This window comes from Sinocyclocheilus anshuiensis, unplaced genomic scaffold (assembly GCF_001515605.1).
Source record: "Sinocyclocheilus anshuiensis isolate Anshui unplaced genomic scaffold, SAMN03320099.WGS_v1.1 scaffold154, whole genome shotgun sequence".
NCBI classification, from domain to species: domain Eukaryota; kingdom Metazoa; phylum Chordata; class Actinopteri; order Cypriniformes; family Cyprinidae; genus Sinocyclocheilus; species Sinocyclocheilus anshuiensis.
In genome coordinates, this window is record NW_015546101.1 from 2,037,237 (window position 1) to 2,062,409 (window position 25,173).

The 25,173-nt window shown below is 38.5% G+C and overlaps 1 protein-coding gene and 1 pseudogene across 2 annotated transcripts in view; one reads left to right on the top strand and one right to left on the bottom strand.

Moving 5' to 3' along the window:
• Positions 1-5,128, bottom strand: part of LOC107700457 (kinesin-like protein KIF18A) — a 29,173-nt gene extending 24,045 nt beyond the window's left edge. The window contains exons 1-6 of one of the 2 annotated variants that reach the window (XM_016502108.1): positions 5,041-5,128; positions 3,848-4,220; positions 3,222-3,379; positions 2,306-2,410; positions 2,071-2,181; positions 1,390-1,587 (exon numbers count right to left, since the gene is read on the bottom strand). In XM_016502108.1, coding sequence (XP_016357594.1) covers positions 1,390-1,587; positions 2,071-2,181; positions 2,306-2,410; positions 3,222-3,379; positions 3,848-4,166 — 891 coding nt within the window. In that variant the 5' untranslated portion in view covers positions 4,167-4,220; positions 5,041-5,128. The other variant, XM_016502105.1, reaches the window with a different exon arrangement.
• Positions 5,129-6,546: 1,418 nt separating this feature from the next.
• Positions 6,547-25,173, top strand: part of LOC107700364 (probable methyltransferase-like protein 15) — a 74,161-nt pseudogene continuing 55,534 nt past the window's right edge.

Sequence of the window (25,173 nt, forward strand, 5' to 3'; positions counted from 1 at the left end):
AAAAACATATAAACAAAAAAAAAAAAAAAAGGGAAACTGGCAAAAGCCACACAGCAAGATGCAAAAGAAAGAAGAATGCAACAGGTATGGTAGCATATCATATTAAATATTTTAAATATGTTAAGAGCTTGTGTTAATGTGGTTGCAAGGTTTTACATCAGCATTTAATGGTATGGTTTCAATAATGTGAGCATTTCCAAATTTGCCAAACAGTGATTATTTATCATCATTTATCAAAATAAATTTCATGGATCATGTAGAGACCAAAAAAAAATTATAAACATATTTATGGGCACAATTTTTATATGAATCTATAAAATAATGATAACTATAAAGTTGTAATAACTGTTCTACTTCTATAAAAAACCCAAGGAAGTCCACATAACAACTATTGTGATAACGACAGAGGAAAAATATCGTCGTAATCACTTTCAGAACAACTTTTTCCCATTTTTTTTTTCTTTTTTGATGAATGATAAAAACATTGACGGCCGATCAGAATCCATCCGACTTTAAAGGTGGGGTAAGCGATTTCTGGTAGCCAATGTTGACATTTGAAATCACCAAAACAAACACGCCCCTAACCCCAAAAGGGTCCCGCCCATATTTTGATAGCTCCGCCCCACACAGTACACAACCCAGACAACGAGTAGTTCTGTGAAACAAAGCCAAACCAATGTTACACTGTGTCTACACCGGACACAAGTGGATATGTATCCACATATGCGCGACAAAATACTATGGAACTCATTATAATCAGTGATGTTGTCTACACCATACATATCTATGGTCTACACTGGATGCGGCGTGGCACGACACGACAAATTCTGTTCCGCAGATGTTTTCCTCTTTTGCTTTTTATCTTTTGTTTGTCTCTATCTTTCTGTCGCTCGGCTCGCTAATGTGAGCACTGAACGCTCTCTCCTCCACATCATGAGTAGACACGCCCCTTACTGCTGATTGGCTACAAGTTTGTTTTGCTAGTCGAGTTTTGCTATTTTTCCACCTACAGATTTTTCCCTGACCTTCTTTTCTCTGTTTCTTTTCTTTTTTAAGTAAATATAATGGGCGATATATTGCGTCACCAAAAATTATTGAGGTCATGTACATATATTGCACGATAAGTCGATATATTGATTATTGCGACAGGCCTGTTTGTGTGAACACTAATATAGTTATTTTTCTTGGTGTTAAGCCTTTGGATTAAACATTTTAAAATCACACCAAAAAATCAACTATTCTGTCCAAACCTTTAACAAGAAGTGTACATATTTCATCAAATCGTAGCCCATGTTTTCAACATCCAATTGAAATCTGAAATAATAAAACAGATCTCTTTTCAACAAGCTCTGGGGAATCCCTCAGTCTTAACTGGAGATGTAGACCTACTTTGGGGTTGGCAAGCGTGTTGATGACATTCCCCAGGGCGAGGAGGGAGCGGTTGATGTTGGCCCCCTCTCTGAGACGAGCCCCCTTGGCATTGGTCGCACTGGCCCTTTCTGAGCCGGCCAGGTCGATTAAGCTCATCTTGGCCACACGAACATTTGGATTGAGACTGGCTGTCTTATCCTGCTGCCTCAAGTAGATCTGACAACAAAAAAAAAGATGGCATGAGAACATCTTTCAGTCATACTGAATATTTATAATTTTGCCTGACAACTTTATAAGTCAGCTGACACTGGTTTGAACTGTGCAGTTAACTCTGAAACATCCAGATCAATAGATAGATGACTGAGATGTTGGATTGCAGAGATGATTAAAGCTTTATTGCTTTTAAACGAACTACATTTTAGAGTCTAGAAATAAAATAAATAGAGAAGCCAACCAACGTGATTTATTATTGCCTCGTCAAATCTTCCAGGAAACACAAAAAATCCTGGAAATTGTTCATTCACGCAAGTCAACTGGTAGCTCAGGCTCAATATCAAAACAAGATGATGAATGTAAAGTTGCTCAAACCCTACGGAGGCGACCGCACACAGAATGAGATCTAGCAGCATAAAAACAGTTACACAGAACCGGATGTGATATTTACAGAGAAAAGAGACGAGATTGCGAGAAGCCTTGTACCTGGAATACGGCATGAGAGCGGGAAGACGTGGCATTCATGTCAGTGGGGTGCTGCGTCCTGTTTCTGTTACCATAATCAAGAGCTTCAAGGATGTGCTCTGCAGATTTGGGCTACAACGTAATGAGATAACACACACACACACCATCAGACAAGGCAAATCAACAACAATTCTTTGTGGTGAGATGAATCACGGTCAAAGAAAATGCACAGATGACATATGCAGCCCAACTTCACCTGGTGCAAGGTGAGACCTTGAACAACAACTCCATTGGAGCCGTCCTCTCTCACCGCTAATGGACCAGAGTTAGTTAGCAAATCCCGAATCTGCTCATTATAAACCTGTTCAGGAGAAAGTGCAAAAAACTCATTGCTCAAAACACAAACGGGCTGACTGACTAACAGTGCTTTAGGTACAATAAACCAGAACTAACACAAATATAGCACTTTTTGTAAGATGCACTCAGTATTTTTCTCTCATTAAAAAGGTACTTCCAAAATTTGCATTAAAGTTGAAATATTTTGTTTTTGTGTGCTTCTGCATCAATGCTGCTAAGTGTCTAAGATGACTGTCGTATTTTAACTAAATATAACCTATACATTTTAAATAAATAACCATGAATGCACCTTTAAAACATACACAGTACTGTTCAAAGGTTTGGGGTCATTAAGAACTTTTTAATTAAGATTTTTAATCAGCAAGATTTAATTAAATTGAACAAAAGCGAAGGTTTAAGTGTTTTACAATGTTACAAAAATATATTTCAAATAAATGCTGTTCTATTGAATTTTTGTTCATAAAAAAATTTATCTCAGTTTCCACAAATAATATTAAACAGCACAACTGTTAAAATTCAGCTTTGCCAACACAGGAATGAACTACATTTAAAAATATATTAAAACATATTTTAAATTGTAATAATATTTCACAATATTACTTTTTACTATAATTTTTTTATCAAAAAAAAAAAAAATGCAGCCTTGGTGAGCATAAGACTTCTTTCAAAAACATTTTTAAAAATCTTACAAATCCCAATTTTGGAACTTTATCAGTAAAGCCCCCCCCAAAAGTATTCATAAAAACAAACAAATCTTAATTAATAAATGTAATTATTAAATGAATTAATTAAACACATTGATGTTTAAACCTCACCTCAAGATAAGAAAAGGCTATGTTAAACACTTTGTCCTCCTTGATGAGGTCCATGCGAGCAAACAGTTCTTTCACAGTGAGAAACATCACTCCGGGAGCATCACTACTACCCAACATTGTGTGCGTTTTTCCTGCTCCTGTAGCTCCATAAGCAAACACTGGCCAAACAGACACATATTTATGAATAAAATCATTATAGGGTATACCAGCTATCATCAACTATATGAACAGCCTATATTCATGAGAAGGATCAAATAGTGGCAAAAATTTTAATAGCATCAATAAAATCCATAAATGACCATATTATTAGCAAGATAAATAAAAACACCAACCATGCACAATTCCTCTAACATGGTGAAATGGAGGGGGGGAAAAACAGTACAAATTAAAAGGCCATGCTCTTGTAGCACTAACAAAATGTGAAAAAGGCACCAGGCACTTTAATTCATTAAATATTTTATCATGAAATAATTTTATGTTACTGACACTTTCACATTTTGCATCAAGTTCTAGCAAGACAAAGACTGTCAGGCCAAAATAAATAAATCTAGGTTTCACTTCTGAAATCAAGTACATGGCACAGAAAGTTATTTTCAAATGCAATGAAGAGAAATAAAATATCTCACCAGTGCAGTTGTAGCCATTCAGGACACCATCCACTATTGCTTTAGTGGTGTTCTCAAAAACTTCCACCTGTGAAGAGTCCTCCCTAAAAACACTGTCAAACACAAACTTGAGGTCCTTATTGACTCTGCGCCGCACATCCCTGTTGCCTACCCGCTGTCCCCGGAAAAATGTCACTTCTTCCTCTTTAGGATCAAATATAAGCATGTAGTTGTCAACAACGTGGACAACCCTCTTGAGATTTCCATCCTTTTCTTTGTTGTTTAAAGGCCGGACACGGACCACCACTTTTATGTGGCTGCACACCTCACCATCTGACATTGTCCTATTTTACACCTTCCCACTGAAAATCTCTGCTCCTTAAGGTTTGTGTATCTATAAAACACAAGAGAATAATTTAAAAACAAGACATATATAAACAAGGCATATTCCAAATAAGTATTCTGTAGGTAAAACGTTTACCTCTTTATGTAGGTAAAAAAAAATAAAATAAACTAAACTAAAAATAGTAGCAATAATGCCATATTTTCCGATGGCACTTATTTCACAATCTCTACTCAATTACTTTTGGATGCCAAGACAGAGGTATCCTTATCTTAGGTATGCTTATGCTGGCAAAAGCATGATTTGTTTTATTGTGGCATGATACCTTTAAGTAAATTCTAACAGAAGGGGAATTTAAATAATAAAATTCACGTTAAACCTCATACTACATGTCAGCCAATAAGATTCTCCTATAGACTGTACATAACATGGTTTAATGTAAGGCATGGCTGATACCTGCAAACCGGTGCTAATTTATTGTAACGGCGCAGTAACAAAGGGCCATTCACTATATCATCAATCGACTATATCATCAGACCCATATGTCTGTGAAGTTCAGCTGAATTAATTTTTTTTACTTTAAAACTCTTATGTGTATTAGTTAATAGTATCTGCTACGTTAGCGTTGCGCTAAAAGCAGCAGCTAACTGCTCATCTCATTCATTTCAATCACAAAAGATTAAGTCAGTGCTATAAAATGTGTATGACCTACCATTTGATACAATATGAATCCAAGACGAATGATTTGACTATGGTATTAAGATAATGTTTTATTTCCCTTTTTTAACTTTAAAGACAACATTAGAGCTGATAGTACGCAAAACCAAAGCCCCAAGCACGAAGATTTCAAAAACAAGCTGCTGTTGTGTACCTGCATCTGATTGGACGAGCACATTCTTACGTCAAGGGACGTGTGACGCTACGACTGGAATCTCTAGGCCAGGGGTGCCCAACCCTACTCCTGGCGATCGACTGTCCTGCAAAGTTCAGCTCCAACCCTAATCAAACACACCTGAAGCAACTAATTAGGGTCTTCAGGATCACTTAAAAATTAAAGGCAGGTGTCTTTGATTAGAGTTGGAGCTAAACTTTCCAGGACAATCGATTGCCAGGAGCAGGGTTGGGCACCCCTGCTCTAGGCCATAGAGAATTTAATTCACGGTGGAATAAAGCATAACATGTATTCTTAAATTGAAAATAGAATTCCTAAACCACGTAATATATGGCAGGTTTAAGTTTGTTATTAGCACACTTTGAATGTCATTTTGCGGGATTGAATTTACGTGCCATATTTAATCTTAATACACACGTGACCAAAATTAGAGAGTTCTTGAACTATTTTATACAGATATGTCACGGATTTAATGTGCCCCGATGATCCCCTCTAGCCCTATGCAGAACACAAGATCCAGGGGGGCGTGGTTGGATCCACATCTAGGGGGTGGAGATTGGGTTTAGGTGTGGAGATGGGTGGGTTTAGGGATCAGGGGGTGGAGACGGGTAGGTTTAGGTAAGGTGGGAGGATTTGGATCTGGATCCAACCTCGCCCCCTGGATCTTGTGTTCTGCAGTGAGGACCATCTCCATAAACCGAAGTGTCACACATATGCATCTAGTCACATATTTCTACATATGTAAAACATCGCTACAGAATACTGTCAAGATTGCTAATTGATGTTCCAAGATTATGCACCTTTTAAGTGGGTTTGCCAACCGCCATTAAAAAAGAAAAGAAGAAGATGTTCCAAGATACATCGATTGTATCAGATCTGAAATGCTAGTCCTGTTACAGGACTGTTTCTTCCGGGAGCAGTCAGCTGCACTCAAGTACCTCCACCACAACACTGAATAAAGGACTAACCGTGTTTAATAGGATAATAGCGATTAATTGTTAATTCACAGCCTGCTGTGTTGTTTTATTGGTTTGCATTGTAAGTTGGATGTTTCCGAACTAACCTTTGACTATGATGTACTGTATATGGTGTTCGGAGTCTTATGTATTTAAAATGCATAACGTGTTGACAGACATGCCAACAAGTACATGCACTTCCTTTGAAATCTGACTATGATCAGACAAACCCTGCCTCCAGCGTCCTGCACATGTCCTTGTAAGTGCTGAGACATAAGAGTTTGAGACATAAGAGTTTTTTATGACTTTTACATGTTCACACCATATTTGCATTTTTAATGTTTGTATTGTGTGAGTTTCAAATATCTCAGTTTTTAATTAAACCTTTAATGAGTGCTACAAAGTAGGTAAGATAGATGTCACGTTTGACAACATGATAGGCCTACTTCTTGGATTTTATAGCTTGTCAGTATTATTCTCGTGAAATATCTAATACATTGGTATGTTCTCTATTCTGCGCAGAACCCAAATGCCTCTATATTGTAGTCATTTCATGGTTGCACCCTGCAAACGGACTTTGGGAGACGTTGTTCCTGACAACAACTCCAAAATGTTCAGGCGATGCTGGAGGAAGTTGCGGCATCCAGTGAGGCACTATACTGGCTCAGTGACTTCAAGTCCTGATTCTGAGTTCAGAAATTAGGAGATGTCAAGCCAAAGTGAGAAACCCTTTCACACACCAGTCATGGTGAAGGAGGTGTTGCAGTTTCTGGACATCAAACCAGGTCGGTCAGCTCTTCATCAGGAATCAGCTTTCACCAAGTTTAAATGTTTACACTGACTATATATCTAGCTGTTTGTGAGGCCACATTTGTGTCATTTGCTTTATGGACGTATATGGTCTGTGATTATGGATACTGAACTTTTTAGGGGTAAATAAGGTACAAAGTTGCACCCCTAAAATGTTTGCTAGTGAGTACACTATGTACACAATGTTGTAGAGAGTACACTACTGGTGTGAAATAATTAAGATTTTTATTTATTATTTTTTTTAATAACTTTTCTATTTTATTATATATTAAAATATATTAGAACATTAGAATGATTTCTGAAGGATCATGTGTCACTAGACCCGGGTAATGGCTGCTAAAAATTCAGCTTTGCCATCACAGGAATAAATAACATTTTAAAATATATTGAAATAGAAAACAGTTATTTTAAATTGTTATAATATTTCACAATATAATTGTTTTTACTGTATTTTTAATTAAATAATTGCAGTCTTGGTGAGCATAAGAGACTTCTTTCAAAAAAAAAAACCTTAATTATTCCAACCTTTTGAAAAGTAGTGTGTTTAGTTATAAAGTCTGATTTCATGAGAAAAGATTGTAAAATGTTAAATGCATAAATGAATATCTGATCTAAATCAAAATATTGGTGCAAATATCTTTTTTTGACTTTCAGTATCATCAGAAATCATGTAATTCGTGACATGTTTAGATGGAAATAATTAATGAAGAAGACCATAACGTGCATCCTTTTTAACTCCTACACAGGGTGCAACATTGAACTTTTGTGTTTGTGTATTTGTGTATGTATGTGGGAAAACCTGGAGGCGGAATGTTGACTTGTCATCGCCTCTGTTAACCACATGACGTCTTGACAAGAAAAAAAAAAGTTACTTCTCACCAAAACTTTTAGGACTCCTGATTTGTTAACTGTCCCCTCTTGGGAAGGGTAGGGAAGTTGCTCTCAGTGTGCTCACAGACCTTGGCGTACTCTAACGTGCTAGCAGGCCAGATGGGCGTGAGTCAAAGGGCCTTCTGCTCTAGTGGGCAGCTTGAGATGGGCATCACTGGGTCCTACAGCTCAAAGTGTTGCTCATGCAGGTGGGGGCTCCGGCTCAGTGACTGAGTCAGTGATGGCACCACTGTTGGGTTGTTGGCAGAACGTTCGGCACCACAGTACCGCTCTTGACTAAGGTTTGCACCTCTTAACTTCACTATCCGCCCATGGGCCAACTGGTGCAGAAACAGCCTGCCAAAGGCCTGCGTTTAACCAAAAAAAAAACAAATAAAAAAAAATAATCAGACCGTCTGTGCTTCAATAAGGAATGTAATCTCACAGATGTGTGAATGTATCTCACGGGCTTGTGCGTCATTTAAATTGAACTGAGAATGCTTTTTGAATTCCAATTTGCTTCTTAAAATTGAACTGAATTAGCAAATGGGAACTAGAATTTAAAATCATAAAACTCCAAGTTTTCCAATTACAAATTTTGTCAAGATAAACTTTGAATGTTGGCTTGATGGCCTTGCTTAGAAGTAAAAAAAAAAAAGAGTAAAACTTTAAAGGTGTTGGTAACACTACAATAAATTCAATTTGTTAACATTAGTTATTGCATTAGCTATCATGAGCTAGCAATGAACAACCTTTTCTACAGTATGTATTAATCTAGGTTAATGTTAGTTTATAAATATCATATTGTTCATTAGTAATTCACGTTTTTCATACATTAATGATCATTTTGTCATCTTGGTTATTAATATGTGTAGAAATTAAGTTAGTAATTAATACATTGTTAGTACATAATACTTAATGCATGTTAACAAATCGAATCTTATTCTAAAGTGTTTTCAAAACCTTCTAAATTTTCCTAATTTTCCACAAATTACACATTCACTTTCTTTGAATTGCAGTTCTGTAATTTTCTCCTCCTGTCATTCCTATTTAAATTCCATTTCACTGTGGCCAAATGAATTCAAATTCACACACGTGAACTGAAAGTGAATCAGTTCTTTAAATTCAGAATTTTCCCAACCATAGTGGTTTGTTGGCAAAAGAACTCCTAGTATAATGTCTCCTCCCAGAGAATGGGGCGAAAGGATATCAGAACATGCTTTTAAGTAAATTTGTTTTAAAATGTAATTATGTACATTATATACACAAGCAATTTCTCACTATAAATCTAGGGTTTGGCCGATATGAGTAAACTGACACGTGGAGAAATGATTCAGGTATTTTACATGCTGCGTAATATTGATTTTAATGGGAGTTACAGCAGAATTTCAAGATGTGCTTTTACTGAAATGGCTTCGGCCTTCTAGTCAGATGTGTTTTTATAGCTTGAGGCCTTTAGTATCAAAATATAGAAAGCAAGCAGCAAATTGGTAATTATTAGAAGAGCATGAACCAGCTCTTTTTCCCCCCATTGAACAATTTAGCTTCCTTTATTATTACACTGACAGACAGCGTAATAATAACTGTTAGTCAAACGCTTACTGTGACTGCTCAGAGGGATCACTCTAATATTTTGATCTGCCATTGTAAAGCAATCAACCCCACTGCAGAAGCTCTCATCCAACGAGGCAGGAGTAAGTATGAATGGAGCTCTTTGGCAATCAAAGAGTAAACGCTGCAATTACACCAAAGTGGGTAAATGTAGGCTTTCAGCCGGCCGCCACCTCCTACGCAGCACAGGTGAAGGGCTTTCACGCATCACCCCCTGCATGGGAGCTGCAGAGTAGAGATTTCACTTACAATCCATCAAAATTGGTTCTGTAAGCGGGATTGCCCTTGAATGCTCTGTGATGACATATGGTCTGTGCTTTATTTATTTGACAACATTTTGCTTGTAAACATCCGGTTAAGACAACATCATGGTTTCTTTTTTTATTGTGTATTAAATTTATTCCCGTGCTCACATTTCAGAAGTTTTACTCAGCCTCACTTTACCTGCAGTGGCATAATTACCACAAAAAATCCAGAATGAACACTTTGACAGCTGCAAACTTTGTTTCTCATTCTGCTTACAGGTATCACCAACGTGTGTGGTGGCCCACGCCAAGTTTTCATATTGCCATGGGAACTGTTGAAACAGTTGAGGGAAGGTTACCCATATTTAGCTTACCACCCAGAGCCATTACAAAACTGTTTTTAGTGATTCCCAGCCCTGTTTTGGGGATTTCAAGCATGAAACTGTACTGGCTTCAGTACTTTCTTATAGAGTGCAAAAGTGACCACTGACTTTTTTTCTGCAGCCTCGTTTCTGTAGGTATTTTATTCCAATTCCTTCCTAAGTTTTTTTTTTTATTCCCATTTCTTTTCTCCAGCAGGCATTTTCAAGAAATTGTATAAAGAGTCCTTGAACCAAAACAACCAGGTCTGAGATGAATCATAACATTATGACATTTGATTCAAAGCAAGACACTACCTCAAAGTCAGAAAAAGACAAAGGTGCTGTGTGCTTAAATTCTTTATGACAAATTACATAATTTAATCATAAAATGTTACAATGTAAATAATTTCAATGTAAGTTAAATCACAAATCTTTTTGTATGGAGAAAATGAATGGTTTTGTTTTGTGCTCTGTTGAAACGTGAAGATAGATGTCACAGCATAGATATCGAAGTGTGTAAAAGTAGGAACAATAAATATTATATGAAACTGTAGTGACCTGTGATTTCGCATTCTCAGTTTGTCAGTTTCATGAACCTGTTTTGTGTCTTATAGAAACCTCCATTGACGGAGAGAATGAGCAGAGGGAGAGAGGAAATTCTTTGTTAACTCTCTGTTCTCTCTCATTCTGGCCTTTTTTACCTTCCACTCGTCCATAAATTACCCAAACTAGAGCAGCCTCATTAGCCACCAAATTAGCCTTGAAAAAATTACATTTGGTACAATTGGATATTCTATTCACCTTGAACTGCAGATCCACTTTGCCAGCCGGGTAACCATTTTACACTAATTATCTTAGCCATCAGGATGTGATTGTAGCATTTGGCTAATTGAATAATGAGCAGTATGAATCCTACAGTTTGATTACAGGGGTGTAATGTGGAAGCCATTTGAGAATGACAATAGCAGCAGAGTAAAAGACGGCGGAAAAGAGTGGGAATTTCCATATGTCTGAGGGGAACATACATGCATGTCCACATCGAACCTTGAATGCCTTGCTCCCTTCTGTTTGGAAATTAGTTGGAAATTGGTTTAAATGTTTCGTTCAATTGGATTAGTTTTTCCAGGCCGTGCGTGTGTGTAGGGCGAGGAGAATTAAATGAAAATTGAAGCGAGACTGATTTCATTTTTACTTCATTTCATTTTCCACCTTTTCTTCTCTGTCCCAATCTTCAAGTGCACATAGAGCTTAACTGAGTGTAGCAGATTGATATGAGGAAGTGCACAGGTTCAGCGTTTTCATTCCTTGCCATTTCAGACCAATCTCAAAACCAGATGTGACCCTTTACTAAAGATTCTCTTGCTGTCTCTTATTAGTGCCAATTGGAAAGGCCAAAAGGCCTGTATACATGCGTTACCATGAATTTCTCCCTGGCTTTTCATATACTAACATTACAGATGCATGTACATTTATTTATTGTCTTCTCAGTTTTTGTTATGAATTTCAGTCACATCTCATCATCTGAACATTGAAATTTCAAAGGTGAATAGGGATGAGAGGCAGGACAGAGGCTTGGCATTTCATGGCAAATGGGCATTGTGTGACTTTAATGTGATGCAAACAATATTAGGGATGCACAATATATCTGTACCATATTGGTTATCCAATATTAGAGATTTTAATTTAACAGTTGATTTTTGGATATGAAATATCCAAAAATAATTTCCTCTTTATTTCCTCAAATTTTCCTTTGTCATAAAACACTAATTTAATAACACTGTTAAATGTTTACCAAAGTTCAAAATCTATTTATCATACTCTACATTAAAATGTTGCGATCCCTACATTTAAAATATTTTTTTTTTTTTGTGTTTTATTTAGACATATTTGAGACAAAATATTGTAGAATTTTAATATGTGCCATTTATTGTTATCGGCTATAACATGAAAATAATTACTGATATATTGGCCAGAAATGTATTATCGGTGTATCCATACATCATATTCTCTTGTCTTTAGTCATATGAGCTTTAATAACAGTTGGCCTCTGGTTGAACTTTTTTTATGACTAGGGGCTTTGCAGAGGATGACAAATAGATGATTTTGATTAAATTCACAATTGAAATCTAAAATTTTAAATGTAAAATTTCACAAAACTTTGAGAGAGTTACATGTGTAATTGTTGTTTAAATAGGATTCTAGTGTTTCCCTCAGACTTACGCTCTATTTGTGGTGGCACTGGGTTGTTTTGTATTATAATACAAAAAAAAAAAAAAAATGCTCCAATGCAAATATTTTAAATTGCGGAGAACTTTATTTACATAATTAATCATCTCCCCCACGTTAACATCTCTAATTTTTTTTTTTTTGCACCCTTTGTGTGAATATGCTATTTTAAGGTGCTTTCTGAAAAAAATATTTTTGGAAAATATTTTTCAATGTTCATCTGGATTGAAGGAGCAAACACTGAGCATCAGAGTTAAAGGGGTCATATGATGCTGCTAAAAAGAACAGTATTTTGTGTATTTGGTGTAATGAAATGTATTTATGCGGTTTAAGTTTCAAAAAACACATTATTTTCCACATACTGTACATTATTGTTTCTCCTCTATGCCCCGCCTCTCTGAAACGCGTCGATTTTTACAAAGGATTTCGACGAAGGAGCGTCCGGAGGGACATGTGACGACTCCGGGCTAGACTCCACTTCATCCACGGTGCAAGCCGATCTGGCGATCCACAGCGCAAAGTTGTAGTATTTCCTCAGCAACCAGCACAGTTCAGCTCCAGGCATGACGAAGCAGATATCGTCCTCTTTTGGAAGGCCAAACAAAGTAGTTTCGCTTTCACAACGAAACACACAGCGTCTTTACGACATGGCGGCGGAAACAACAAAACTACAGCGAGAATAAAAGTTACGCCTTCTTTCTTTGCGTGAACATTTGGGTGGCGTTATGCAAATCTTCCCACATAGCGACGTAGATATGTGGGAGCATGTTAGAACGAGCCGTTTTAGGTAGGCGTGGCTGATTCTTAACTTTTATAAAGAATATCTCTTTGGATTTGAGACTTTAGTCTTTGCAACTTTACAGATCTTCTTTATGCACCAAGAGCTTGTAACACTCCAAAGAGAAAGGAAAAATTGAAATCGCATCATATGACCCCTTTAACATTACAATCGATATCAGTTAGCCTATGTCAGGGTACCTGCAAGGTTTTTAAAATCAAATTTAAGGCTTTTAAGCACCTTTTTAAAGACCTGCACAAATAAAATGAATACCAAATGAGCAACGTCTATGGTAACAAATTAAACCGTAATATGACTGTAAAAACAAACATGATTTACAGTTCTTCACATTTTTATAAAAACTTCACATTTCAGCCTTTAAAAATTTTTTATGAAAAAGGATGAGTCAAAAGTATCAATTTAAATTTTTAAATGTATTAATTTAAAACATAAACATATCTTACTGTCTTGTTTAGATTTTTATATTAGAGGGAATATTAGCTATCCACTGGTTCACATTTACAACTGCTTAAAAATATGGATTGATTTTTGCACTGGTCTTAACACAAACAGCAAACGGGCTTATTGTAAATGCAAATTAATTCTCTGCCAGTAGGTGGCGCTTTTGGAATGGCAGAAATACAGCAGTTTCCCTCGTAACGGCAGTACACAAAGCAGCACAGTGCTCATAAACACTAATTGATCAGACATTATAAGTAGGTAAAATGTAATGAAAATGCCATCGACACTTTTCTGAAGACAGTCGGTTCCCTTCAGAGATACATTCTCATAAACGTGCCTAAATGTGCCACGTTTTGACTCTGAAATGTGCTGCACTCATATTTATTCGATAAAATCATAGTTTTTGAAGTTTAATCAAGCCATATTTTGCGATTCTTGCATGAGTTTTGGACAAATTTGTGCAAAAATATTTGTGGAGATCAGTGTTGATATTGTTGCTCGGTCCACCACAAATAAATCAGTTTATGGTAAACACTGGATTCCCCAATCACTCTGCTTATCTGCCATTGGTTGGACAAACAGACTGCCCCACCCCCAAATAACGCTGTTGGTTGAGTCAGTGTTGCTATGTCAGGCTGCTCAAACATACAGAGCTATGTTGTGACTAAAGTTGTCTCTGTGCATTAAACTGACTGAGGAAGTATTTTAACTTTAAACTCCACCTTACCCCCCAGCCGAGGAGCATAATGGTGTTAGAATGTCCTGAGGTAAGCTTATAAACAAAAGGCTCATTCTTATTGACAGTGTGCATTTCCCTCCAGTTTCCTCGGTGAAGGGGCATATGTTATTGTCTATTAGATTTATACACTGCGATCTGGTAGGCCCAATCTCAGATCTCACCAAAGGGCCTTTTTACTCTGTGACGTCCACCCACGAACTAGCCAATCTCCTGTGATAGATTCCTAGGTACCGGCTTTCCCCTGGAGCCTGCCCACGAACAATCGAAGCCAGCCGCTGCTTTATTCATGTCCTGTCTCATTTAGTGGCCCTGCTCTTAGCGCCTGGTTATACACATTTGTACGCCCACTCAGTAAAAACACACCCTGACAGGAAGTGATTTGTTTTATTTTATTGCCAGTCGAAAATCCCCAACACCCCCCTTTTCTGGTTTTTACCATCTTGTCCCCTCCCTGTGGAGAGTGTTTGATCCAGGCAGGTGGACCAGCGGGGATGGACACAGCCAGGCATTGGGGAATCCTCTGCTCTGGCTCAGGCTTTGTCACCCGGGAGGAGGGATTGCAGCCAAGGGAGATTAATGAGCTGTCAGTCTGGAGAACGGGAGAGGATTCGGGAATTGGCTGGAGTTACCTTTCGGGCTGATCTGGGGTTAGTTGAACAGTTTGTCTTTCAGTGATTGAGAACTGGATGGCGGTAATGGGATGAGCTCTTAGAGTTGCATAAACCACGGAGACCGGCGATAAGTGACCCTCTGACAAGATGCACATCATGGCCGCACCTTCTTTTCTCCTCTTTCACTGAGGTAGAATATCACCTGCTGTCATTTGTGTGCATATCTTTTGTTCACACCACCAACATGAAGACATTGTTTTTTACTTTTTTTTTGCACCAAAATATAAAAGGATAGTTCACCAATAAATGGAAACTCATTTTCTCACCCACATGGTGTTCCAAAAATGACTTTTTTTTTGTTCTGAGAACAAAAGAAGAATGTTTGAAGAATGTTCTGTTTTTGTCAGAGTCAATGTGGTCCAAAACAACACTGAACCCTATTGAGTTTCATTGTGTGGACGTCTTCTGTGTTCCACACAAGTTTGGAACGACACAAGGGTGAGTAAATGATGACAGAATTTTCATTAATGGGAGAACTATCCCTTTAATGCTTTGTGTAAAATAATAATGAATGCCATGGCCGGCCGTGAAAGACCCGATGATGGCAATCGGCAATGCTGACGCTGTGGTATTTATCAACAAGCCATGACGTCAGCACATTGACAGGGCCAGTAGGACAGGCAGCGGACCTCAATAAATTTTCATGTAATGTTACACTCGCACCGGTCATGCATGGCAAATAGGTCCATGATCTTAGGTAAGGTGCAGACGGCATTCTCCTGGTGGACATGTTGTGTTAGGGATATTTCTGGTCTGTCCTGGCAAGCCGCTGTCTCCTCCCTCAGCTTGTGGCAGTATTTATTTTTTTTTTTTGAGGAGGGTGGCCCACTGAAAGACGAGGCTGGGGAATAATTGATCTCTGTAATTAAACACTCCGGCAAGGGATGGCAGAGCTGATTGATGGCCAGATATTAAGCCCGAGCCTCATAAGGTTGCAAGTTTAGTCTGAGGTTATCAGTGGCCATGAGCAAAGTCTCTGTCTGTCTGTCTCTCACTCTCCCTCTCCTTGACTTCTCATTACTCTCATGAATAGACAATTGGGCCGTGATGGTGGGGGCGCGGCATGAAAGAGAGTCCGTGACATCATTAGCCAAATGTATCTTGGCTGTACCAGGTGGCTAAGCTGGCACAGAGGGGACAGCCTCTTAAGTGGGAGCTCAGCTGAGGCCCTCAAGCGTTCTGAGTCGCCACGGCAACACACCCGTTGAACCCCCACCCCCGTGGCGATGCTGGTCACTTTTTTGCGCTTCCTGTATGTATATCTTTTAAGAAATGCACTGTTCTACAGGAAACGCAACCTCCACAGCAGCCCTTGAACTTTGATTTGCATGTCATTTGTGATCTTTTTTTTTCTATTTTTTTGAAAACGCTGTTCTCGCTTCAGGGACCAGGGGAAAAAAATTTAAATATTGTGGCATATTAGTCACAGTGCGGAGTGTCACTCTGCAGCTCAGTAGGTGAAGCAAAACACCCACTTCTTTGATGGTAAATAACTCCAACAATGTGAAGGATAATTACACTAATGATGCAAGTAGCTCCTCATGGGAGATAAAAAAAAAAGCCTGAAGTTGAAGAATGGTTTCTGGAAACCCACACCTGAATGCTTGCCTTAATAACTGATATTTAAGTATGCGGTCTCCATCAAACAATATTGCTGAAATGTGGGGAAAAATAAATAAAGTAAAGCCTCTCCAAGACACGGGAGTTATTACTGAGGGTTTTATAACAATATTTACATTTGCGCCTACTGGGTGAGTGTGGGCTTGCTAATCAGATGTATGCCCCGTGGACAGCTGGATAGAGCGATGACTCATCACAGCAACATGGTCTTGATTGGGGTTTGCATGAAAGTTCAGAAACCGCAGGCATGCCATTATTTGAATTATGATTCTCCGTAATTTATTGCACCAGATTTTCATACAGAAGCCTGGTCGCTCACATGACGGGATGTCGAGCGTCACAATCGCATTTAATGCAGGTGCGCTAATAAGGGCACTGGGCTTAAGGGAAACTCTGGAAGTTGTTTTACGATGCAGATATCTTTGTTCTCTGCTAAACACCTTCACCTTCATGCTTCCTCACTTGTGAGAACGAGGCTCTGAGAATAAATTCATGATTGTTATCTGCCCTCCCACCGTCTCGCGGTTCTGATGTCAAACACACCGTAAACGGAGATATTGAGGTGGGGCTTCAGCAGCTCATGCTGAACTTTGAACAAAAGCTAATTTAGGATGCCAATCTGAATATTTTACACCCAAAATTAAAAGCCCAAACTGACTAAAACTATACGCAAGATATGACGCCAATGCTTTCAGAGTAGGATACTTGCAGAGCCTCTTGCTGATCCTCAGTGTTTTTTAGCGCCACTGATCCCATGCTGGGGAGCCAGGTGTCAATGGCATAACAGTTTGTGTCCAGGGCCGGAAGCGCAGTCGCTTCACAGAAGGTCAGATAGCCTATACTTCTTTTTCTTTTTTTTTCTCCCTCTCTTCATTTTTAATCACTGGTAGATCTCATTCAGCAGACACTTCTTCCCCTGAAGGGAGGGTAGACAAGGAGAAAGGGAAAAAAACAAAGTTTTGGTGCTTTATGAGTCAGCTTCCTGACACAGAGCCTTCCTGCCCAGCCATGGCCTAGACTAACTAATTGAAAGCTGTTTCTGATTTAATTAAAATGCTGATGCATCTGACTGATGGACATAGTTGGTTATTTTGTATATGTTACAGCTAAATATGTAGATCTATATGTGTTGATGTCCTTGTGAGACACAGACTCATGTTTCAAGGTAGCATGTGACCGGCTCCTGCTGATTCCTGAATGGATGGATGTAATAGTGATGAGGGCCCATTCTGGTTTTATGAGTGACAGGAATTGTAATGTATGGCGCTTCATTTTGTTGTTGTGAAGCAGGTGCCTTGGTTGGTTATGGTTTGTTTTGAGAAGTATAGATGCCTTGAGGGCAGAGTGGTGAACCAGCGCCTTAAGCAAAACCTTTGTAAACCCTCCAACTAAAACATTATGTTTTTGGAATCATTGTATGTGTATATTTGCAGGAAGAAATAATAATGATAATGTAGTGCCGTCCTAATTAATATGCCAATCCCAGTCTTCATTATCACAAAAATGCACATTTACGAAATGAAAGATCTCTCTTTGTATCCTTATATTTGTCTGAATTTTCTTTCTTTATGTTTTGTTGTTCTCTTGGGGTTTGCACTATCCAGTGATAAACATCCAACTGTTGATGTATTTCTTCTTTTAGATTGTTAGATTTTTCTGTGTTTTAATTAAAATATCACAATTAAGAAGTCAGAAGGCTCTAGTGTACTGTGAAATTTGTAAACTCTGGAAACTCTAACATACCCGTGTTGTTTGTATAGCCTACAACTACATGTAGATACATATATTTTGCACAGTCTGACAAGCATATACACACCCAGACCAGGCATGTGTATGCATTTTTCAGTGAAAAGACTCTGGTTATGTTTTTTTAAGTGAGGGGTGTTTGAGTCACTGCAGGCATGGGGCTCTCAGCAGCCGAGAGATATAGATAGAAGCTCAGGGGTCAGGTGGGCTGTATGCATTACCCTGTGCAGTGCTGGGTTTCACCTGATGGACCTCACCTGGGGAAAAAGAGAAAGAAAAAAGAAAATGATGCACGCCTTTGGTACAGCCAATCAGGAATGTTGATCTATAAATGTGCACAGAAGCAAACGTGTTGATTTGTCATTTTCAGAAATATTTGAAAATGGTACCATATTGATTATTAGACTTTTTTGGAAGCATATATGTATATTTACAACTAGATTAACTACGCTGTCACTTAACGCTCACTTAAAGTTAATCTTTAAAAACACTCATAATTTAAATGTAATCGTTAGCATTAAACATTAATCTTAAAGGGATAGTTCACCCAAAAATGAAAATTCTGTCATCATTTAGTCACCCTCATGTCGTTCCAAGCCTGTATGAGTTGCTTTCTTATGTCGAACATAAAAGAAGATATTTTGAAGATTGCTGGTAATCAAAAAGTTGGTGGTTGCCATTGACTTCCATAGAATTTTGACACAATTTTCATTTTTGGGTGAACTATCCCTTTAACCTCAAAATAAATATACATTTTTCATACTGTACATTATAATGTTGTGATGCCTAAATTAACTTGTTGCTTTCACTTGTAGATTAATTTTATTTTTGTAGTGTTTCAAAATTATAAAGAAATTTTGAATTTTAAATGTGCAAACATTTTTGGTAATTGGCCATGACATGGCAATAATTCACTGTATTGGCTGGAATTTTAATGTTGGTGCATCCCTGTTTAAAATGTTTGCATTCATCTTGAAACAAGCATAATTGCCTTTATTAAATCTCAATTTGTCCTAAACACAGACTGCCAGTTTGTCTAGCTTTCAGTTTTGTGCAGGTCACACACATCAGTGTCACTAGTGCTGGTGATGTGCTTGTCTGTTGTCTGGAAAAGGAACTCCTCAGGTGGTGCTGATGATGGACTCTTAACAGCAGAGGCAGTGGAAATTTACTCTGAATTACCTGCACAGGTGGTAAACTCAGGAGGGAGTGTGAAGAAGTCTGTCAGCACATCATGCTTGGGGTCCTTTGGGGATATACTCCACTATGAATGATGAGTCATATTTCAGCCACTGTAGAGAGCCAGGCAAGAACTGAATGTAAAATTATATGTTTACAATTCATAAATTCGATTTTTTTGTTACTTTTAAATTTAATTTGCAACTGTTGAATTTTAAACACTGAAACACTTTGATACTTAATCCCATCAAATAACGCGAATGCTAATTGACTCACACTCTTAAAAATGAAGTTTCTTCAATTGTTCATTCTAGAATTTTAGATTCAGCAAATAATCCTCTTCAGAGAATACTGAAGTTAGTCATGATGTGTGGATTTGATTATGTTTCTGTGCTTTTTAAAGCACCAAAACATAGATGGTTTTCAAAAGTTCTTTAATTTAATATAGGTGTGTATAATACAGTGTTTACTTTTGGCCCATGGCCCTCAATCAAGTTTGATTGTTTTTTTTTCCTAGTAAAATGTTTGCGCACCTCTGCTATAGATCACAACAGTGACCAGCTAACTTTTTAATCTGCCTTAAATTATTCTGTTTATTTTCTACATAGGCATTTCAAAAAGTTTTTCAGTAAAGAATCCTTGAACCAAACCAACCAGCTCTGAGATGAATCACAACATTAAACCTTCCATTCAAAGCCAAAAAAGTATTTGAAGAGTCTGGAAAAAAAAGACAAAAGCACAAGACTGTCTGCCTAACAGCTTTTATGAGGCATTGAAATACTCATCACATGAAGCATTATGAATGACGTAATCAAATCAGACAAGATGGTGCAATATAAAACTGTCATTGCATTTAAGTATAAAATGCCGTATATTTGAAGTTTATTGCAAGATATCCCAACTTATACACATAGTTTGAGAGCGTAGAGAGACTGACTCGATTACGTCATTCGTAATAATTTATGGGAATGGGCACTATTGAGCTCTTTTGCAGCAATTCCTGTTTCCACAGTTACAGACTTCTTTGATTGGTGGATCTCTCCTCAGGATTATGTGTATCGTAGTTCTTAGGTAAAATGTAAATTGTAAATTTCATTTCATGCTGACTTGTGGTTTATACAGAAGCACATTGTGCTGTACAATCACGGAGCTCCTGGTAGGTCTGTCTTGAAAGATTAATACGTTATCGTTAGAAATCAATGGGAATGGGATTTTTACTTGCTCCATATGGAAACAAGTAGGGGTGAACAAGGAACTGAGAGTTACAGCACAGTCTCGTCTTTTTGTGTGAAAGGAACTGAGCTGAACCCTGGGCGTTGGGCCGTTCCAGATCATTCCAGCCCGATTTAACCCCTATGCCTTTAACTAGTTCTTTGAGGTTGCATTTATGCACTCTTCCTGTGCTCTTCCCCCATCCAGCGGCCTTTGCTCTATAAAATCCTCTATGAACTGCTAATTCCTCTGTCTTAAAACGCTGTGCCTCAGGGCTCCCTCTGTCAGAGGCCTTATCCACTGCACCATTCACATTCTCTGTCCCTCTCCACCCATCCATCCTACCATCCCTATATCCTTCTCTTTCTTTTCATCTCTCCTCCTTTCTGTAAAACATAATCAAATGACTTGAACTCCTCCTCTCATCCTTCATGTCTCTGTCTCTCTTTCTCTCACTCTGTCATCACTCTTTTTCAAGACTGTCTTTATTTAACTAGACCTCTCTTTACAGGTCCTAATAGTCACAGATCAGCGCCTCCTTTGTCCACATCTACTGGCATGAAATTCACCTTCAGGATGGATTCCATCTCTCCCTTTTTTCCCTTTCCCTTTGCTCTCTCTCTTACTTTTAAGAGTAACTTCAAGGCTTCAAGCCGTTTCTCCCTCCCACTTTAAGCGTTTACTCTGAATTTGGTTTCATTAGAGTTTAAATATAGCATGTATTGTTTCTGTCCTATAGCTTGCCGACAATAGTGTAATACTCCTTGCTTCATCCAGGCGAGCAAAGCTCTTTAAATACAAGCCCAGCTCTATCAAGGGCTGCTGTTGAATAGAGGGTGCTAGATCAGATATGACCTTGTTTTTTTGTCTTGCTCTCATTTAGGCATATTAAAGGAAAGGAGGCCCTCTGGTATTGGAAGATCTTTTGAATCATACCCCAGTTTTGCAGGCTGGACTTTAAACCTTTACCACTCTGAATAGAGAGCACGCCTGTCTACATATGGGACAAACAATTTGCTCTGTGTGCCAAAGAAGAAGAGATTTTACCCATAGCCTGTCTAAAAATGTTAAAGCTGACTTGCAGCGGAAGTAATCTTTTGACTATGGCTGTGTCATTTTAAATTAAAATAAAATAACTTCGTCATAACTTGATCTTTCAGTGAAACAACAGACTTTTTATTGTTGATGTACCATATGTCGGACTTCTCAAGTCATTTTGTTGACTTAAAATCCATCTCTTTTTTACCATCAACTGCAAGCTTGCATTCAGATCGCATCCATCCAATCAACAACCGATGGATAGAACGAAGTCCACACTTTAAAATGTTTTCTTTTACAATAATCTGTGTCACTCTGATGTATGTTATAAAAGATGTCGCTACTTCCCATTATCACAACTTTAATGCTAATCTGTCTCTCAGCAGTGGTGATATCGTAGTACCGTGCTGATATGAAATGATAAAACCACGGTGAAATGTTATATATCATGGTCCTCATTGATTATTGTGACAAAAAAGTACATGGTACATGAATTTCAATATCATAGTATCACCATCTGATAACATCACTGCATCATGGTAACGCACATTATTATTAACCTGCTATTAATACCATTATTTACACCATATTCCAGGGTACTTCAAGGAATGTCATGGTTCAACGTTCAGAAACCACGGTAAAACCATAGAACGTTTTGTAACCGGCATGTCACTTTCCTTAGCATTTCACACAAGCAGATTCCTAACAATCGGTCCAACCTGGTTAAACAATTGACGCAGGAAATGCTGATCGCTCACCACAGATACTGCACCATCCTCTTTCATCTGTGATGAAAACAATGATGAATGATGTAGTTGGCCTGCCATGCTTATTAATAAGCGTTTTGATGAAACCCAGGTAGTGCTTCCTAGATCCTGAGGAGAGAGAGGGAGAAAGAAAGGAGAGAGGAGTTATAGTTTCTCAGATGGGTGTGTGAGTCATAGAGGCACACAGGCGCTGTCTCTCTCCAGCTTTCCCTCACCTTCAGTATCAAAACATCTCATTATCAGCTGTCATTCACTACTTCCAGAGTCAGAACTACACTGCTGCTGTATCCTTTCTCCAACATTTCATTATTGCCAATGCCGCACGTAGTGATACTCAATAATTTAAAACGGTCGGTGTGGGTATGTGTGTGTACTGTGTACGTCACCGAGGGCTCCACAGTTGACCTGTTCTGCACATATTATACTTGTCGTGATGCAAGCTGTTTGAACATACTGTGCAGATTGTGTCTGCTGGCTTCGTATTCATTACGTTTTGTCCACTCAGCACTCGTGTTTTTTTTTTTTTTTGCCCCTAGTGACTGAGTAGCCAGAGAAAACATCTGAAAAAACCCGAGGAAGACAGTGGCTTAGTGCTTTCCTTTCAAATAAATACTAAGCTTTTTGAAGTCTTGCTTGGATGGCAAAATATGCTAACATGCTAAATTTAGCCTGAGGAAGACAGCGGATCTAGTGCTCTCCATTCAAATAAATGCTAAGCTTCTTTGAAGTTTTGCTTGGGCTAAATATAACATGTTAGCATCTTTTATTGTCTGAGGAAGACATCGGTTCTAGCACTCTCTGTTCTTTCTTTTTTTTTTCTTTTTTAAGTTTTGCTTGGACCTAGATGCTAACATGCTAAATTTCATGGCATAGATGTAGAGCTGTTCGGTTGTATTCTCAATTTGTAGTCAAACCTGGAGGGCTAATTCACCATGGACTCCCTCTGGGGGATAGCATATTGGTAGAAATAGCATATTGGTAGAAATTTCTTGAAGATAATGTCGGTCAACTGTATATTTATTTGTGCATGTTTGTTTCCTCTACTTTTACATTTATATTACCTGTGCAGTCATCTAATGCTCACTTAAAGTTAATTTTTGAAAACATAAATAATTTAATAATACTAATTAGAGTTTTTAGTTTTGACAAAATGTTATCAAACTTTAATATCTCCATTTATTAAATTGATTCAAGTATTGAGTCAAATATTCATAATTAACTTTTGAGCTATGACTGTGTGTAATTTATGTTGTAGAACAAATTGTCCAGGTATCTTCAAATAATGTTTACCACAGACCTTATTTTATTCATAAATCACACACCGTCATAAAAACCCTTTGGAAAAATCTTAGCATATTTTTATTAAGTGCATGAGGAGACCTGCTCATAATTGCAAGGGAACATGTTGGCTGGAAAAAAAGTTACAAGGGTACATGAAGGTTAATTACTAAAGACCCTGCCACACACCCCAGCAGTGACATTCTCAGAGGCTTCCTCTCCTAGAGCTTTCTCTCCCAGACATGAGCAAAGATTTCACTCCCTGTCTGGTGCATAAAGAGAACCTGTCAGCAAGGAAAGTTTTGCAGGACTTCTCAGAATGAGGGGTGGGTGGAGACAGGAGCTGCTGCATGTGCCATAGTTAACACCCTGTGACGTCTGCGGGGGCGTCCGTCCAGACATAAATCCCTTTCTCGGGCTATCCATCTCCTATCTTTATCCCCCTCCACCTCCTCTCCCTGCAGGATAGATGGGGTTCTCCATCAGATCTTAGCTTAGCTCCGCTTGGTCAATAGGCCCGAGCCCACAATCTGCCAGTGCATGACTGACTGCGGGTCTATTAAAGCCTTTACCACACGACAAGGCAGTTAACCAGATGTGAAAGCGTGGCAGGAATCAATAGGGCTAATTTTTCAAAAGTTATCTCTGTTATCGCCCGTCTCGCACTTTTCTCACTCTCACGGCACACAGTCGCGAGTGAAGGATATTGGCCTTTTCGAGGCCTCTGTGACTCAAGATAAATCTATTATCAATGCCAGTCAGACAGGAGTACGAAAGGTAGATTTTGGAGAACTACAAACCTTCTCATCTCATAACTCAATGTCTCACGTGCAAAGAACTTTTGCTCTGAATTGGGTTCAACGATAAATAAACAATGATATCTGTGGCCGCTTTGTGGTTTGATTACCGAACAGAAATCCAAGAGTTGTATGTTTTCCCTCTTTCCCCCTTCTTCCGACCCAGGAGGTGCTAGAATATTCACATCCTTGTAACACAGGCAAAGCTTCTGAATAAGGCATGCTGGCTAATGCCGAGGGTAATGTGTTAAACACCTACCCGGGAGAGGGAGATGGCTTTAGTTTGTTTTCGTCTTTATCCATTTTTTATCAATGCTGATGATTTGGGCTGTTCAAGTGGAATTAGACCAATTATAGGGTTTAAGCTTGGCATGAAGACTAATTTAAAGCTAAAGCAAGTACAAGCTAGCAGGATAAAAAATCTGAACGGTGGCCAAATTTGCAAGAAAGTACGGATAAAATAGTTTAAGATACATGACACAGACAGACTGTGGCGCACAAAGAGCTGTAACCATATAACTGCAGACCTCCAGTGAACACATGTCCCTGTCACCTCATAAAAAGTTCATGAGCTGGGGGGCAGAGTTGGTGGCATGGGGGAGGGGAGGCTGTCGGGCTCCGTGTGATAGGTCATTGACAGTGTGCTCGGGAGCAAATGAGCACACTACACAGCCCTACAGTACAGAAACATCCATACTAAAACATCCACTGACAGCAGCATACATTACTGCAGACTCACCCGGGG